At 37.5% G+C, this 17,763-nt stretch overlaps 1 protein-coding gene across 1 annotated transcript in view; it reads right to left on the bottom strand.

Moving 5' to 3' along the window:
* The window catches only part of Zpbp (zona pellucida binding protein), a 123,643-nt gene that overhangs the window by 48,951 nt on the left and 56,929 nt on the right, over nucleotides 1-17,763 (bottom strand). The window contains exon 6 of the mRNA XM_057772361.1: nucleotides 9,282-9,358. Within this exon, the coding sequence (XP_057628344.1) occupies nucleotides 9,282-9,358 (77 nt within the window). The remainder of the gene's footprint in view (nucleotides 1-9,281; nucleotides 9,359-17,763) is intronic.

Below are 17,763 nucleotides of genomic sequence, written 5' to 3'. Positions count from 1 at the left end.
ACTTTAAGGCATTGGAGAAAGAAATTGAAGAGGATACCAGAAAATGAAAGGATTTCCCTTGCTCTTGGATTGGGAGGATCAACATAGTAAAAATGGCAATTCTACCAAAGGCAATTTATAGATTCAATGCAATCCCCATCAAAATCCCATCAAAATTCTTCACAGATATTGAAAGGATAATAATCAACTTTATATGGAAAAACAAAAAACCCAGGATAGCCAAAACAATCTTATACAATAAAGGAATTTCTGGAGGCATTACCATCCCTAATTCAAACTCTATTACAGAGCTACAGAAATGAAAACTGCGTGGTATTGGCATAAAAACAGAGAAGTTGACCAATGGAATCATATAGAAGACCCGGATTTTAACCCATAAACATATAAACACCTCATTTTCGATAAAGGAGCTAAAAGTATACAATGGAAGAAAGCATCTTCAACAAATGGTGCTGGCACAACTGGATGTCAACCTGTAGAAGAATGAAAATAGATCCATATCTATCACCATGCACAAAACTCAAGTCCAAATGGATTAAAGACCTCAATATCAATCTGAACACACTGAACCTGACGAAAGAGAATGTGGGAAGTACCCTACAACATATGGGCACAGGAGATTGCTTCCTATGTATAACCCCAGCAGCACAGACATTAAGGGCAATATTGAATAAATGGGACCTCCTGAAACTGAGAAGCTTCTGTAAAGCAAAGGACACTGTCACTAAGGCAAAAAGGCAACCCACTGACTGGGAGAAGATCTTCACCAACCCCGCAACAGACAAAGGTCTGATCTCCAAAATATATAAAGAACTCAAGAAACTAGACTTTAAAATGCTAATTAACCGAATTAAAAAAATGGGGCACTGAGCTGAACAGAGAATTCTCAACAGAAGAAGTTCAATGGCCAAAAGACACTTAAGGTCATGCTCAACCTCCTTAGCGATCAGGGAAATGCAAATCAAAACAACTTTGAGATATCATCTTACACCTGTCAGAATGGCTAAAATCAAAAACACCAAGGATAGCCTTTGCTGGAGAGGTTGTAGAGGAAGGGGTACCCTCATCCATTGCTGGTGGGAATGCAAACTTGTCCAATCACTTTGGAAATCAGTGTGGCAGTTTCTCAGGAAATTCGGGATCAACCTACCCCAGGACCCAGCAATTACACTCTTGGGAACATACCCAAGAGATGCCCTATCATACAACAAAAGTATTTGTTCAACTATGTTCATAGCAGCATTGTTTGTAATAGCCAGAACCTGGAAACAACCTAGATGCCCTTCAATGGAAGAATGGATGAAGAAAGTGTGGAATATATACACATTAGAGTACTACTCAGCAGTAAAAAACAATGACTGTTGAATTTTGCATGCAAATGGATGGAAATAGAAAACACTATCCTGAGTGAGGTGTCCCAGACGCAAAAAGATGAACATGGATGTACTCACTCATAATTGGTTTCTAACCATAAATAAAGGACATTGAGTCTATAATTTGTGATCCTAAAGAAGCTAAATAAGAAGGTGAACCCAAAGAAAAACATATAGTTATCCTCCTGGATATGGGAAGTAGACAAGATTGCCGGGCAAAAAACTGGGATCTTCGGGGTGGGGTGGGATAGGGGTAAGGGGAGATGGGGAGAGAAAAGTGAGAAGGGGAGGATGGGAGGAACTTGGGGAATTGGGATGGTAAGGATAAAGGGAGGATGGATATGGGAGCAGGGAAGCACATATCTTAGTTAAGGGAGCCATCTTAGGGTTGGCAAGAGACTTGAACCTAGAGGGGCTCCCAGGTGCCCAGGGGGATGTCCCCAGTTAGTTCTTTGGGCAGCTGAGGATAGGGAACCTGAAATGGCCCTATCCTATAGCCATACTGATAAATATCTTGCATATCACCATAGAACCTTCATCTGGCAATGGATGAAGATAGAGACAGAGACCCACATTGGAGCACCGGAATGAGCTCCCAAGGTCCCAATGAGGAGTAGAAGGACGGAGAACATGAGCAAGGAAGTCAGGACCGCGAGGGGTGCACCCACCCACTGAGACAGAGGGACTGATCTATTGGGAGCTCACCAAGGCCAGCTGGACTGGAACTGAAAAAGCATGGGATAAAACCAGACTCTCTGAACACGGTGGACAATGAGGGCTGGTGAGAAGCCAAGGACAATGGCACTGGGTTTTGATCCTACTTCATGTTCTGGCTTTGTGGGAACCTAGCCAGTTTGGATGTTCACCTTCCTAGACCTAGATGGAGGGGGGAGGACCTTGGACTTTCCCCAGTGCAGGGAACCCTGACTGTTCTTCCGACTGGAGAGGGAGGGGGAGAGGAGTGGGGGAGGGGGAGAGGAGTGGGAGGAGGGGGAGGGAAATGGGAGGCTGGGAGGAGGCAGAATTTTTTTTTCAATAAGAAAAAAAAGAATATAAATGAGTTCCTAAAACAAAGCTTTCATTCATAATAAGAAAAGGTATTCCTGACCACCCTCCATGTTTTCCTCACCGTTTTTACATACTACAGTTAGGATCCTGTTTAGAGTTTAAGGCTAGGTTGAATTTTATGAATAGGCTTCAGTTTATATATTTAGAGAAGATTTAAGGTTAGAATTTGGTGTTAGCATTAAAGTTCACAGTAGTCACTGTGTATGTAGGCCTGTCATGAACATGAAAGAAACTGATAATTATTAAATAAAACGTTCATTACGGATGCAATGTAGATCTTACAAAACAAATTTATTGACACACATGTTGTAGGAACAAATTTATGAATGCTCTAACTAGCACTTTGCATGGTATAGTTTATAAAGCAGACAAGATCACTGAGCATTTTAAATGGATTATTCTCATCGTGGACTTGGACAAGCCTGCCACAATTGCCTGACAACTTCTTTGACCATCTTCAACAAGACAACTCAGAAGAAAATCTGTGCCTTCCACACTAATTGCTTCAAGAAAAGCCATGTGTTTATGTTTCAGCATATTATAGTATTATATTACATAATCATCAGTGTTATTTCCAATTGTTTATTTTGTTTTATTATGTTGCTGTTTATTATACTAATACATAACTGTTTTTAGAAGACAACATTTTTATTGTCCAAAATTATTGAATAAATTTAATTTAGTTATTAGTTCAAAAAAAAGAAATTTCCTCAATCTATAGTTTACCATTACAAGGATGATATTTTATTATAAGATTCAAATGCAGATACTTTACAAAGAATGTTTGAAGAAGTAAAAAAATCATAAAATTTCAGCAAACTGTCCAAAAGTCACAATTATATGCTATTCTCATGGTACTAAAAGATTTAAAAAAAAAACTCTCAACATCGTTACCAATTCGCAATATACAGAAAGAGTTGTTTTGCATATTGAAACCTCTAAATTTATACCAGATGAAACAGAATTGACTTCATTATTTATTCAATTACAAAATACAATCAAGAATAGGAATTCTCCCATAAACATAACACACATCCAATCCCACACAGGACTGCAAGGTCCTCTATCACTAAGTAACACAAAAATCAACCAGTAATTGAATAGAAATGTGATGAAGGCCTCAGAATTTCATTTAAAAAAATCATGTCAATAGCAAAAGTTTAAAAAAAGACCTATCATGTGGCAACATGCCAAAGAAAAATAAGAAAATATCCTACTTGTTCTTTATACAAACAAACACCACTACCTGCAAGAAGTAACCCAAAGGGGACTCGAATGAAATCTGGCAGATGGATGAGTTCCATTTTCTAGAATCTGGAAAACTAATATATGTACACCATACCATTGATACCTAGTCAGGGTTTCAATGGGCAACTGCTTTGAGTTCAGAAAAGACTGATTTGATAATCACACATGAAGTTATGGACATCATGGGGCCATAACAAAGACAGACAATGCTCCAGCATGTCTCTAAGAAAATCAGACAGTTTTTTGCTTATTAAAATATAAAGTATATTACAGGTATACCACATAATCTTACAGGGCAAGCAGTTATAGAAAAAAATCAAACTTTATAGGCTATGCTAAATAAACAGAAAAGGGTGATAAATGCCCCCAGATTACATACTGCTCTATTAACTTCGAATTTTCTAAATGCTAATGAGAAAGGAACAACAGCTGCAGAGAAGCACTGGACAATACAAAAAACTACAGAATTAAGTCAACCCATACACTTTAAAGATGTACGGACCTCAGAATGGAAACCAAGATATATGTTACATTGGGAAGGTGTTTTGCTTTTGTTTCCACGTGAAAGAAAATCTATGGATACTATCAAAATCGATAAAGACTCAATTTGAACATGAGACATCTTTAATTAGAAAAGATGAATACTCATCAAACACCATGTCTGTTTAATATAAAATAATATATAAAACTAACAAATGCTTTTCATTTCATCAGATATAACTTGCCAAGACAGACTCTCCCCAAAATTAGGGTTAGGAAAGGGCTTTGGTTTTGTCTTTTCAGGAGAATAAAGGAATCTGATGACCACTAGACAAATGACATATCTGAAGAAAAAGGACAAATGAGCCAGAAAAAATGTCCCAGAAAAAGAGTAAATTGGCCTATTGGTATATCACATTACTAACAGGATAAAATTTCATAAATCTTCCAAAATGCTTGTTTTCTGCTGTTCTCTACAGACATATAATGCAAATGGTCTCTTTGTAGTCTCAGTTCAGGTAAAGATAAAATCTGGCTTTGGAGTTGGAGTGTGGCTCTCTCCTTCTCTAAACCCAAGCATGCTTATTAAAGTAAAACCAAAATCTCTATCCCATGTCAGAAGAGCCACCTGATATGGGCCAGAATAAAAACAAATATTTAAAGACAATTTTATTGTCACTAATTGCATAATCCTTTGGCCTTATACTGACTCTCTAAAAGTTTTTCTTAAGTTATAAAATATATAACATATATATTCTAAACTTTTATCATGATATTGTCTTATACAGTACTAACTAATTCTAGAAAAGGGTTTCATCTATCTTCCTGTACATGATTTGGGGTTTGAGTGTCTACCACTTTTTTGCAGTGAACCATGAACAGGCCTAGCAGTGAAACTTCAAAGTCTCCAAAAAGAGGATGGGGTCCCACAATGTTCCCACCAGGACTATGATAATACTACTCAGCTGAAAAACAACACCTAAGGATCAGCTTTGGACTACAAACTGCTCAGATTAATTTCAAGGTGGCTAGCTGAGATGATCCAGCCTCACAGACTACTCTAAGCAGGACTTGTGACAAACCCTGCATTTTCCCATTATGCAGAGACTGTACAACAAATGATAATGTTACCTCTCCCAGGACTTGACAATTAACCCAAATTTTCTTTTCAGTATGCCCTAATGATGCTGTGACCTACAGACAGCAGGAAATAAATTTGAAAATATGATGCCCACATTCTCAAGAGGTGGTGTGGGTGGTTCTGGGTCATTCAATGGATTATGAATATTTGTCATTGTTTAGGGGAGTTTTTTATAATTTATTATTGGTTATGGTCAGGAGGAAAGTTGAAGAAAAGAGATTAGATTCAGAGTTCTTTTTCTGAAAAAAAAAAGAGGAATACAAATACAATAAGATAAAAGAGTAGATTACTGAATCTACTTTTTAAAAGCAACTACTAGTTTTAAATATTTTACATTGTACTGGAGTTTTGTATATTGTATACAAATTTGTATATTAATACAAATATAGGATTACTTTTGTTAAAACATACTGTACATAATATGCTTCTAATCCTGTTCAAGGTATTATACCTATATAGCTCATTTAACAATAATGCAAATTTCTACTTCTTGAAAGTTATTATTACCAACTGTTTAGGATAATAAGTAAATGTAGGTTAGTAATTAGTCACCTATTACAACTAAACTTGTAGTCATATTAGATATGTTTTCAAGGTCAGAGATATATAGTAAATAGACAGATCATTTTCACATGCTTCAGAGATCTACCAAATATGGCATTTAAGATATCTTAATAACATAGGTTCCTTTTTATGACAATGTGGCATATCTGCTCCTAGTAGCACCAGTCTACTTCAAAGAAGATGATGGGTACTGAAGAAACTCCATGTAGAGCTTACTTTCTTTGTGGCAAAAGTAAGCCATTGAGCAAGAAAAAGCCCTTGCCTCAACTTCTGATAGTATTCTTTCCTAACTGGACAAGCAGGACACAGAAGAGAACAACTGTCAAAACTTGACAAGACAAGGCAAGACAGCCCTTCAGAATATCCTGCTTCATAGAAAAGTCTGTCAAATATTCTAGACCTTTAGGCTGAAGATGAATGCCCCAACATTGCAGAGGAACTTTGGGTGACTCCCCAGGCAGCCAGCTGTTTTTACATTCTTACATATTTTTGGAAGTTGTTAGCTTGCATTTTCTGCTTACTCAGTTAACACTATTTCCTTCTTGGGTCTCTGAGGTAGTTGAAGGCTAGATAGTATAGTTTTCCTTTTTTATGAGACTCAGAAAAGAAATTCACTAAAGAAGTGTAAAGTGTATAAGTTTGAGAGATATCAAAAGATAGTTTTGGGTGGCAATGTAAGTTATGATAGAAAGTAATTTAGGTACAAGTCTTTGGACTCACCAAGATAGGATAGATAATGGAGTATTTTCTCTGAATTTGTCAAAGGACAATGGACTAGACATTATTGATGTACTTACTGCCTGTATATATTGTATATAGTTACTGTACTTATTGTATGTAGTTTTTTCATATTAGTTATAGCCTTCCATTTTATTTTAGACCAAAAGGGGAAATATAGTGATATTTTATTTGTTTTAATAAATAAAGCTTGCCTAAATATCAGAATGCAAAGCAGCCATACTAGTCAGCCATACAGGCCTGGCAGTAGTGGCACACATCTTTAATACCAGCAGTCACACTAGTTAGCCATAGACGCTGGGTGGTAGTGGTACATGCCTTTAATCCCAGTACTAGAGAGGAATATAAGACAGGAGGAGCCGGGCGGTGGTGGCGCACGCCTTTAATCCCAGCACTTGGGAGGCAGAGGCAGGTGGATCTCTGTGAGTTCGAGACCAGCCTGGTCTACAAGAGCTAGTTCCAGGACAGGCTCCAAAACCACAGAGAAACCCTGTCTCGAAAAACCAAAAAAAAAAAAAAAAAAAAAAAAAAGACAGGAGGAGACAGGAGCTCAGGGTCTCAGTTTCAGTCTGAGGTTTGGTGAAGAGCAATATAATCTGAGGTTCAGTTGATCGCCCCTCTGATCTGAGCACTGGTAAGAGATGAGAGCTCTCTAGAGGCTTGGCTGCTTTTCTTCTCTAATCTTTCAGCTTGAAACACAATATCTGTGTATGGGCTTTTATTATTCATGCTAAAAAATATATAATATATATTAAATAAAACTAAGGAAGACAAATACATTTTTCTCACATGTGTTATTCATAAACATATACACACATGAACACACAAATATATAACAAGTATTAAAGGATCAATTGGGAGGGAGGGGTATAAGTCAAAAATAGAGATGCCACGTGTTCTGTTTTTCATAAGTTAACCTAACTTTGTATATATACATAAATGTATAGATACACATATATACATAAACTATAACGTCAGCATAAGCCTGCAACCATCTATTTATATATAATCTTGAATAAAGCTTTGTGAGATGTTTTTTAATAGAAAAAATTTAAAAACAGAGGATAGAAGAATGAGTTCTAGGATTCAGGAAGCAGTGAGAGGGTCATGGGGACATAAATATGGTTATAAAAAGGCATCAAGCCGGGTGGTGGTGGCGCATGCCTTTAATCCCAGCACTCAGGAGGCAGAGGCAGGTGGATCTTTGTGAGTTCAAGGCTAACTTGGTCTACAAGAACTAGTTCTAGGACAGGCTCCAAAGTTACAGAGAAACCCTGCCTCAAAAAACAAAACAAAACAGACATCAAAGATCCAGTTTGAAGTTGTTCTTTATTTTTACTACAGTGGTGGATATGTGACACTACCCCAAACTATAACTGTATATAGTCTGTCACACAGAAATGGATATAAATAAATGTGAAGACAGATAAATCACGAGATTACACAACTATCAATAACCATAAATTATGACATTATACTGTATATCTCTACCTTACTGTTCTTGTAAAGATAAACTTTAAGCTATAACCACATCCACAGGTTTACACTAAAATGCTTGAAGAATTGATGCTGAATTGTACTAGGGGTTTTAAAATATGACCACAAATCCTACAACACACTTTGCATAGAACAATGTATGAGCAAAAAAAAAAAAAAATAGAAAAATCCTTCATAAGATTCTGACAAACACAATACTGATATGTTTGCTAAACATACTAGTCAAAATTTAAGTCATTCATAGTAAAATCCAGTCAATGAAAAGTAGAAGAGAACATCATTCTACTAAAAAGAAAATGTACAGCTGTTACACAAAACATCTCCAGTCTCTTCAAGTTTTTTCATCTTTGCACTGACTCTAGCCATTCAGATTAGTTCAGCTAAATGAATAAAGACTTAAGAGAAACATGTAACACTCTACCTGTGGACAATATGATGACTGCACAAAAATACTAAATATCTATGAAATAACTATTCTAAAAAGTGAGTAGCAAAATACCACTATAGGAAGGCTGATGAGAAGCCAAGGACAATGGCACTAGGTTTCGATCCTAATACATGAACTGGCTTTGTGGGAGCTTAGCCTGTTTGGATGCTCACCTTCCTGGACCTAGATAGAAGTGGGAGGATCTTGGTCTTCCCTCAGGGCAGGGAATTTGGACTGCTCTTCAGTATCGAGAGGGAGGGGGAATGGAGTGGGGGGAGGAGAAGAGGAATAGGGATAGGGGGAGGGGAGTGGGGTGAGGGGGCAATATGTGGGAGGAGGGGGAGGGAAATGGGAAACGAGGAGCAGGTGGAAATTTTAATTAAAAACAAAATACCACTATAGAAGGCCAATATGTAAACATCTATGGAAACTGAAACACTGGAAGAATTACAGCCATGATTTCTCCTTAATATAAACTAGCATATGAAATAAGGCCAAATAAATGAAAAACCATTCTTTAGATAACCAGTTACACAATATTACATATAAAGTAATTTGTCAAATTTCAATTATTTTGATTTCTTATTTTGTAGTGGGTAAAGTTTTACTTCATTGTTGGAAGCCCTTACTGTGGGCCTCAGTGTATTTTACAAATAGCTAAAACAAAGACTAATTATGATGAATCTTTAAACACTGGGCATTTCCATTCAATTTTTTTCTTCGTTTCCACCAGATCATAACATACCTTAGATAATCTTTTGGAAGATTCACAATTATGGTCTGTACATGGCTTGGGTCCTTTTTCAGTGTCTATAGATGAAACTGAGAAAATATATTATATTTTATATTTGTTCTGATATACTATACCAAGCTACTTAAATTTTGAAAAATGAAATATCACTTGTCAACTACATCTCTCCAAGGATAAAAGGCTGGATTTTCTAATGCTAAGTATTTCAGCAAAATCCTAAGTCAAATATTTGTTTATATAAATCATAAAACGTTCATTTCTACAATCATCTTAGGAAATAAGTTCCTCAGTAACTGATGCTGGGATATTTTAATTTTACAGTATTTAACAACAGAATTATTTCAACTTTTACAATGTATTATAACCATATATATGTGTGTGTGTGTGTATATATATGATATATATATGTATATATGTGTGTATATATATATATATATATATATATATATATATTCAGTCAGTCTCTGTCAACCTCCATTCATATATATTGGGTATCACTACCCTAATTCAATGCTCAATGAGTAAGTACAAATTAAAAAAGGTAAGATAAACTGTAATAACAATATTACATATGCTATGAGATTGGACTATGGTGTAACCATTTTAACCAATATAATAAGCATGGTCATGCATACAGGTACATTTTTATTTATGCACATATAGGAGCAATTATGTGGAAACTATAATTCTATTTATTAGAGATAAACAAACGAGCATTAGGAAAACTCAATGGGCAAAGGAATATTGGACTGATGAGCATCTCTGCAAGGTCACTGAGGAAACTTCTGCTGTACTATGACTTCAGTCTGAAATCTTGGGTAAGAAACAGGCTCTATAAGAATAGCTAATCCTTACAGAGTAGAATGTCAATCTCATACCCAAACACCTTTGTTAATTCCCACTACCAATAAACATATATGAAATATTCTTACTTGTAACCTCAGATCTATATTTATTTGTAAACATAGTATTTAATATCTTAAGACTTTCATACTCGAGGGAGTGTGGGCCCCTGCTGCTGGGGCTGCAGGGTCTGCTGTGCTCTCCTGGACCTGCCCTGCCTGCCTCCTTCTTCCCTTGGTCCCTGGCTCTTTGGGCTACCAGGTGTCCCTGTGTAGGTGCTGAGAAGTTCCATCTGGACGGGTGAGTGTGTGCTATCCTGGGGCGGACTTTCCCGGAAGAGAGCACAAACCCCCCTCCCCCAGCTCCTGTGCAGGGCTTTCTTTCCTACACAAGGACAATGGCACTAGGTTTCCATCCTAATACATGAACTGGCTATGTGGGAGCTTAGCCTGTTTGGACGATCACCTTCCTGGACCTAGATAGAAGTGGGAGGACCTTGGTCTTCCCGCAGGGCAGGGAATTTGTACTGCTCTTCAGTATCGAGAGGGAGGGGGAATGGAGTGGGGGGAGGAGAAGAGGAGTGGGGATAGGGAAAGGGGAGTGGGGGGAGGGGCAATATTTGGGAGGAGGGGGAGGGAAATGGGGAACGGGGACAGGTGGAAATTTTAATTAAAAAAGAATAATAATAATAATAATAATAATAAAGACTTTCATACTCTGCAAAAAAGGCTCTGCTTTGTAATTTTGGTCATTATTTACAACTAAGAGAATATAATGAAAACTGTACTTCAGTCTTCAAATTAAAATTACTTATAAAATAGTCAATATTATTTCTGGTAATTTTCCATAAATACTACTTGCATCCTTTGGCTATTCTAGACTATTTTCTAATAAATCATATGTCATCTGTATGCATGTTATTATTTGGCTCATTTTCCCAACAATCCTTCAAACAGAAATAATTTTCCAATGGAGCGGTCTAATTGCTCACATATTTACTAACTCTAATGTCCCTGCGAAGCGACAGGTAACCTGATAGAGCACAGATTCTAAACTCTGAGAACAATTTTTAATATGCTCAAAGAGCTGAAGGAAATTATGGATGAATGAATAAAGAAAACAGAACAGTTTGTCATGCCAAGAATATTAATAACATAAAAATAAATTATGAACTTTTCATCCAATAGCTCTAATGCATAGAATTATAGCTGAGTGGAATTCACTAAAAGATTAAAACAACATATTTGAGCAGTCTGGAGAAATAATTAGAGAACTTAAAGATAAGTCACTAAAATCTGACCAAAAGAAAAGAAAAACAAGTGAACAAAAGTGAAACAGGCATAAAGAATCATGGGACAAGTTCACCAGCATACTCATAGGACATGAGGGGAGGAAGGAGAGATGCAACATTCAAATATTTGAGTAAATAACGGCCAAACTGCCTCAAATATAACATGATATAAATTTTCACATGCATAGAGATGGAGCCTACATTTATACCATGAAATATGCTATACTCAAACATCAGAAATGAAAGAGAAAGAGATAATCCAGAAAGGACCAAGGACAATTAATGTGCCACATATAGGGGCTATACAATACTAAATAAAATAGGAATTATCATTTGATTTTTAAGGCCAGAGTATAAGTTTCAATAGAGGCCTCTCTTAAAAATAAGGATACACATAGAACATAGGGAAAAGAAAAGGTTCACTGCAGTTAACATGAACACAAAAGAAGCTAGAAAGATGGTGTTTCTTTCATGCAAAATAGAAATCAGAATAAGGAAAAATATTACACCTGATTTCAAGGAACAATATGGTCATCACATAATGAAAGTAGAATCAATCTTTACAAAGGTTTCAGAATCCCTGTTATCTATGTCTTGAGCAACAGTGAGTAAAGGCATTTGACAGTTGGATAAAGTGGAGACCCAAGTTCAGAACGCTGGTACTCAGATGACAACAGCAAGGGCTGGGGTGGTAACAATGACATGTATCTATAACTGAAGAACTCATGTACAGAGGAAGTCACTTCCAGAGCTTTATTAACACTGACAGTGCAATCGTAATGTCAGAACAATGACTATGGACAGAGCTCTCAGAGAGCCCTCACCATACTCTGATGAACATATTTACACAAAGGTGGGCAGGGGAGGAAAAGGGAATGGTGAGGAGACAAGGCATGAGAGCTGCTCTACCAGAGAATTAGTACTGGGGAAATCCTGTTATTGCTGTTCCACCAGATCAGTGACACAGTGAGAAAAAAAAGGCATTTTTTTGTTTGTCTGTTTGTTTTGTTTTGTTTTTTTGAGACAGGGTTTCTCTATAGCTTTGGAGCCTGTCTTGGAACTAGTCTTGTAGACCAGACTGGCCTTGAACTTACAAAGTTTCGCCTGCCTCTGCATCTTGAGTGCTGGGATTAAAGGTGTGTGCCACTACCACCCAGGAAAAAAAAGGCATTCTTAAAGGACTCTGTAGACCCAGTGGCTGAGCAGCTAGCTATACAGACAAAGGGAGCAGACTGCAAGGCTCATGCTGGAAACCCAGACCAAACCTGTCCCAGGACTATAGTCTGAGGCCTGGCCTTCAGAATACTTCTAAATAGAGAAGGAAACTTTGTGATTTTGAGTTAGAATTTATCCAGTGTTCCATAAGAAGGATATCTGGCCTGAGACACAGACCAAATTAGACCATTTAGAGACAGATCTGGGACCCAATCCTGCCCCTTTGAGAGACTCCAAATAGACAGGTCCAACAACCATGATCTGTCCCTACCCCCACAAAGGACTACTTTGAGGCAGCTCATCTACCCAGGTCCCAACCCCATGCCAACTGTGAACTTCACACTGGTAGGTTTGGCATACACACCACACCCCCATGAAACCACCCAAAACTGTACAGAATCAAGCCTAGCTTCCATGGTCAGGAACAAAACTACAGACAGACCGCACCTCTACCCAGGTTTCTTTTCTTCTTTTTGTATTTACCTTATTGAGTGTCCAAGTCCTACTCAGCAGAACAGATCTACCATATCATATCCTCTTTGCTCTTTTTCAAAGTTTTCTCAAGAACATTGGTTGCCCCAGAGTGGACTGTCTGCATATCTCAGTCAGCCTCTCGAGCTCTGGGGTTGTTTGGGGTTCCAGATTGCATTTTTAACACCTGTCTCTCTTCATTTTCCTTTAGCTGGAGCTGCTAAATCTCCTCTCTACTTTTATTGCTCCTTTCCTTTTCTTACCTTCCCCTCTTCATCTATTGCTCTAGTACTAATCAATCAAGAGTCTTGGCTTATTTCCTTTCCATCTCTACTCTTAGTAACTAGCATACAAGTATACACTATACTGCCTTTGCTCCTTACTCCTCTAAAGTAACTGCAATTGAAGGGGTGTTTGTATTTAATTCACTGGTGCTCTGTTTTCATAGCTGGCATATCTAGCAGTTGTGGCTGCTGTTGCAGACAGTATTCTACTTTTTAGGTGATTTTTGAGATCAACCCAGGTGCCCTAGCAGGAGCTGAGAGTTTAGCTGAGTTTTACTCTGCAGTCAGTGGGGACCAATGATACTTCAATCTATTACAGTTAGTCCCCCACCCCAAACACTGAAAATACTTGCAATGAAAGAATATATGTGCTAAGAGAGACAAAATCAGCCCGAAGATCAAATCCCACACGTACAAGTTCTAATGCAGAAACACAAGGATTATGAAAACTAAGGCAGTATGAATCCTCCAAACACATTTACTTCTATAGCAATAGAATAAAGTGAGAGAATTTGAAAAAAAAAAAACAAAAGAATTCTCTAGAACTATTCTAAGACCATTAAAAAAATCAAAAAAGTCACCAGTAAACTGTATGAATTCACTGAGAATACCAACAGCTAAAAGTAATAACTAAACTGATACAGGACATAAATGGGGATTTCAATAAAGAAACAGGAATAAAGAAAAATGGAGTTGAAATTTTAGAAATTAAAAAGTTCAGTAAGTCAAATTAAAAATATTAATGGAACACCTGATCAATAGATCAAACATAATTCAAAACATCAGAGCTTGAAGACAAAGGAAGACACGAATAATGGAACAATAACAACTAAAAAATAATAAAGTATACCATAATATATAATATCTGTGACTGATTTTACTTAATATGATGTCCAATTGCAATAATTTTACATAAAATGACATGATTTCATTCTCCTTTATGATTTCATAACCCTTCATATATCAAAGGCATAAAGTCAAACCCAGACCTCACTATTTACAGAAATTAGTTCAAAATGTATCTTAATGTAAACAGGAAAAAAAAGGACTAAAAGGAAACAGTCCTTAATGACCTCAGGTTTCTAAACACAACATTAAAAGCACAAAAAGCAAGAAAAATTCCCCACAATCTAAAAGGTAAAAAGGAATCAAAGTTAACAATTTTCCAAAAAGATAAATGAATGACCACTTAACACATTAAAAAAAAAAAATACTGCGAAGTATCAGTCCTTTGAGGATACAGAGAGCTGACTCACAACTGCAACATTTACCCTGGATCTCATCTTGTAAATTTTCTAAGAGTTTGTCCACGTAATGAAAACAATCAAGAAACAAAGATTCACAAAGCCTCCATATACAACTAGCATGTCCTTGACAGGATAAGCAACACTTAGGCTGACCATCTGCCTTGAGGTTGTTGAAAACCAATAAAATTTCCCTGGAGAAAAGAAAAGCAAGAATTACACAAGATAAGAGTTTATCTTGCTTCTGCCTTTGAAGTTCCATGCCTTGCTACAGTGTCTGCCAAAATTAAATTCTACACAACAAATAAAGGAGAAAGAGGCGTAAACGAGGAGGAGAAGGACATCCTCTAAGTGGGCATGGATGACTGTTCCTGAGACAATTCCTCCTCTCTCCAGCACTAATGGCAACACATGAAATAGGATGAGGTGTCTGAAATGTTCACCACATTACAAGCAAATGCTTCCACTGACTCATCACTATAACTAAACACTACGGACCCTTACTCTGACTTCCACTCAACAGTGAAGTAACACAACACACTTTTCACTAATGGCCATGAATCAGCAGGATTTTATCTGGAGGCATTTTAGCATTAAGTCAAACTCAAGAGGAAGAAATACATTTAGATTTGTAACATTCATATTCTAAACAGTTGGTTTGGAAACAGTTGTTTTCAAATTGTCTTTCTTTGGCGATATGCAAGATATTCATCAGTATGATTATAGGATAGGTTCATTTCAGGTTCCCTACCTCAGGTGCCCCAATGAACTAACTGGGGACATTGCCCTGGGCATCTGGTAGCCATTCCAAGTTCAAGTCTCTTGCCACCCCTTAGGTGGCTCCCTTACCTAAGGTATGAGTTTCCCTGCTCCCCTATCCAACCTTCCTTTATCCCCAATCACCCCAATTCCCCCAGTTCCCCTCATCCTCTCCTTCACACTTTTCTCTCCCCATCACCCCTCATCCCCATCCCACCCCACCCCCAAGATTCCAATTTTTTGTCCATCAGTCATGTCTATTTCCCATAGCTGGGAAGATATCTATATGTTTTTCCTTGGGTTTACCCTCTTGTTTAGCTTCTTTAGGATCACAAATTATAGACTCAGTGGCCCCTATCCATGGCTAGAAACCAATTATGAGTGAGTACATCCCATGTTCTTCTTTTTGGGTCTGGGTTACCTCACTAAGGATCGTATTTTCTATTTCCATCCATTTGCATGCAAAATTCGAGAAGTCATTGTTTTTTACCGCAGAGTAGTACTCTAATGTGTATATATTCCACACTTTCTTCATCCATTCTTCCATTGAAGGGCATCTAGGTTGCTTCCAGGTTCTGGCTATTACAAATAATGCTGCTATGAACATAGTTGGACAAATGCTTTTGTCATATGATAGGGCATCTCTTGGGTATATTCCCAAGAGTGGTATTGCTGGGTCCAGGGGTAGGTTGATCCCAATTTTTCTGAGAAACCGCCACACTGATTTCCAAAGTGGTTGCACAAGTTTGCAGTCCCACCAGCAATGGATGAGGGTACCCCTTTCTCCACAACCTCTCCAGCAAAGGCTATCCTTGGTGTTTTTGATTTTAGCCATTCTGACAGGTGTAAGATGATATCTCAAAGTTGTTTTGATTTGCATTTCTCTGATCGCTAAGGAGGTTGAGCATGACCTTAAGTATCTTTTGGCCATTTTAACTTCTTCTGTTGAGAATTCTCTGTTCAGTTCAGTGCCCCATTTTTTAATTGGGTTAATTATCCTTTTAAAGTCTAGTTTCTTGAGTTCTTTATATATTTTGGAGATCAGACCTTTGTCTGTTGCGGGGTTGGTGAAGATCTTCTCCCAGTCAGTAGGCTGCCTTTTTGTCTTAATGACAGTGTCCTTTGCTTTACAGAAGCTTCTCAGTTTCAGGAGGTCCCATTTATTCAATGTTGCCCTTAATGTCTGTGCTGCTGGGGTTATACATAGGAAGCGATCTCCAGTGCCCATATGTTGTAGGGTACTTCCCATTTTCTCTTCTATCAGGTTCAGTGTGTTCAGATTGATATTGAGGTCTTTGATCCATTTGGACTTGAGTTTTGTGCATGGTGATAGATATGGGTCTATTTTCATTCTTCTACAGGTTGACATCCAGTTGTGCCAGCACCATTTGTTGAAGATGCTTTCTTTCTTCCATTGTATACTTTTAGCTCCTTTATCAAAAATCAGTTGTTCATAGGTTTGTGGGTTAAAATCCGGGTCTTCTATACGATTCCATTGGTCGACTTCTCTGTTTTTATGCCAGTACCACGCTGTTTTCATTACTGTAGCTCTGTAATAGAGTTTGAAGTCAGGGATGGTAATGCCTCCAGAAGTTCCTTTATTGTATAAGATTGTTTTGGCTATCCTGGGTTTTTTGTTTCTCCATATAAAGTTGATTATTGTCCTTTCAAGATCTGTGAAGAATTTTGATGGGATTTTAATGGGGATTGCATTGAATCTATAAATTGCCTTTGGTAGAATTGCCATTTTTACTATGTTGATCCTCCCAATCCAAGAGCAAGGGAGATCCTTCCATTTTCTGGTATCCTCTTCAATTTCTTTCTTCAATGCCTTAAAGTTTTTGTCAAATAGATCTTTCACTTCCTTGGTTAGAGTTACCCCAAGATATTTTATGCTGTTTGTGGCTATCGTGAAAGGTGATGATTCTCTTATTTCTCTCTCTGCTTCCAGATCCTTTGTGTATAAGAGGGCGACTGATTTTTTGGAGTTGATCTTGTATCCTGCCACATTACTAAAGGCGTTTATCAGCTGTAGGAGTTCTTTGGAGGAGTTTTTGGGGTCGCTCATGTACACTATCATATCATCTGCAAATAATGCAAGTTTAACTTCTTCCTTTCCAATTTGAATCCCCTTTATCCCCTTATGTTGTCTTATTGTTATTGCTAAAACTTCGAGAACTATATTGAAGAGGTATGGAGAGAGTGGACAGCCTTGGCGTGTTCCTGATTTTAGTGGAATGGCTTTAAGTTTCTCTCCATTTAATTTGATATTAGCTGTCGGCTTGCTGTATATAGCTTTAATTATATTTAGGTATGACCCTTGTATCCCTAATCTCTCCAAGACTTTTATCATAAAGGGATGTTGAATT

Source organism: Chionomys nivalis, chromosome 6 (genome assembly GCF_950005125.1).
Source record: "Chionomys nivalis chromosome 6, mChiNiv1.1, whole genome shotgun sequence".
NCBI lineage: Eukaryota > Metazoa > Chordata > Mammalia > Rodentia > Cricetidae > Chionomys > Chionomys nivalis.
Note: the sequence above shows the minus strand (reverse complement) of the source record. Positions and strands in the feature narration are given on the sequence as shown.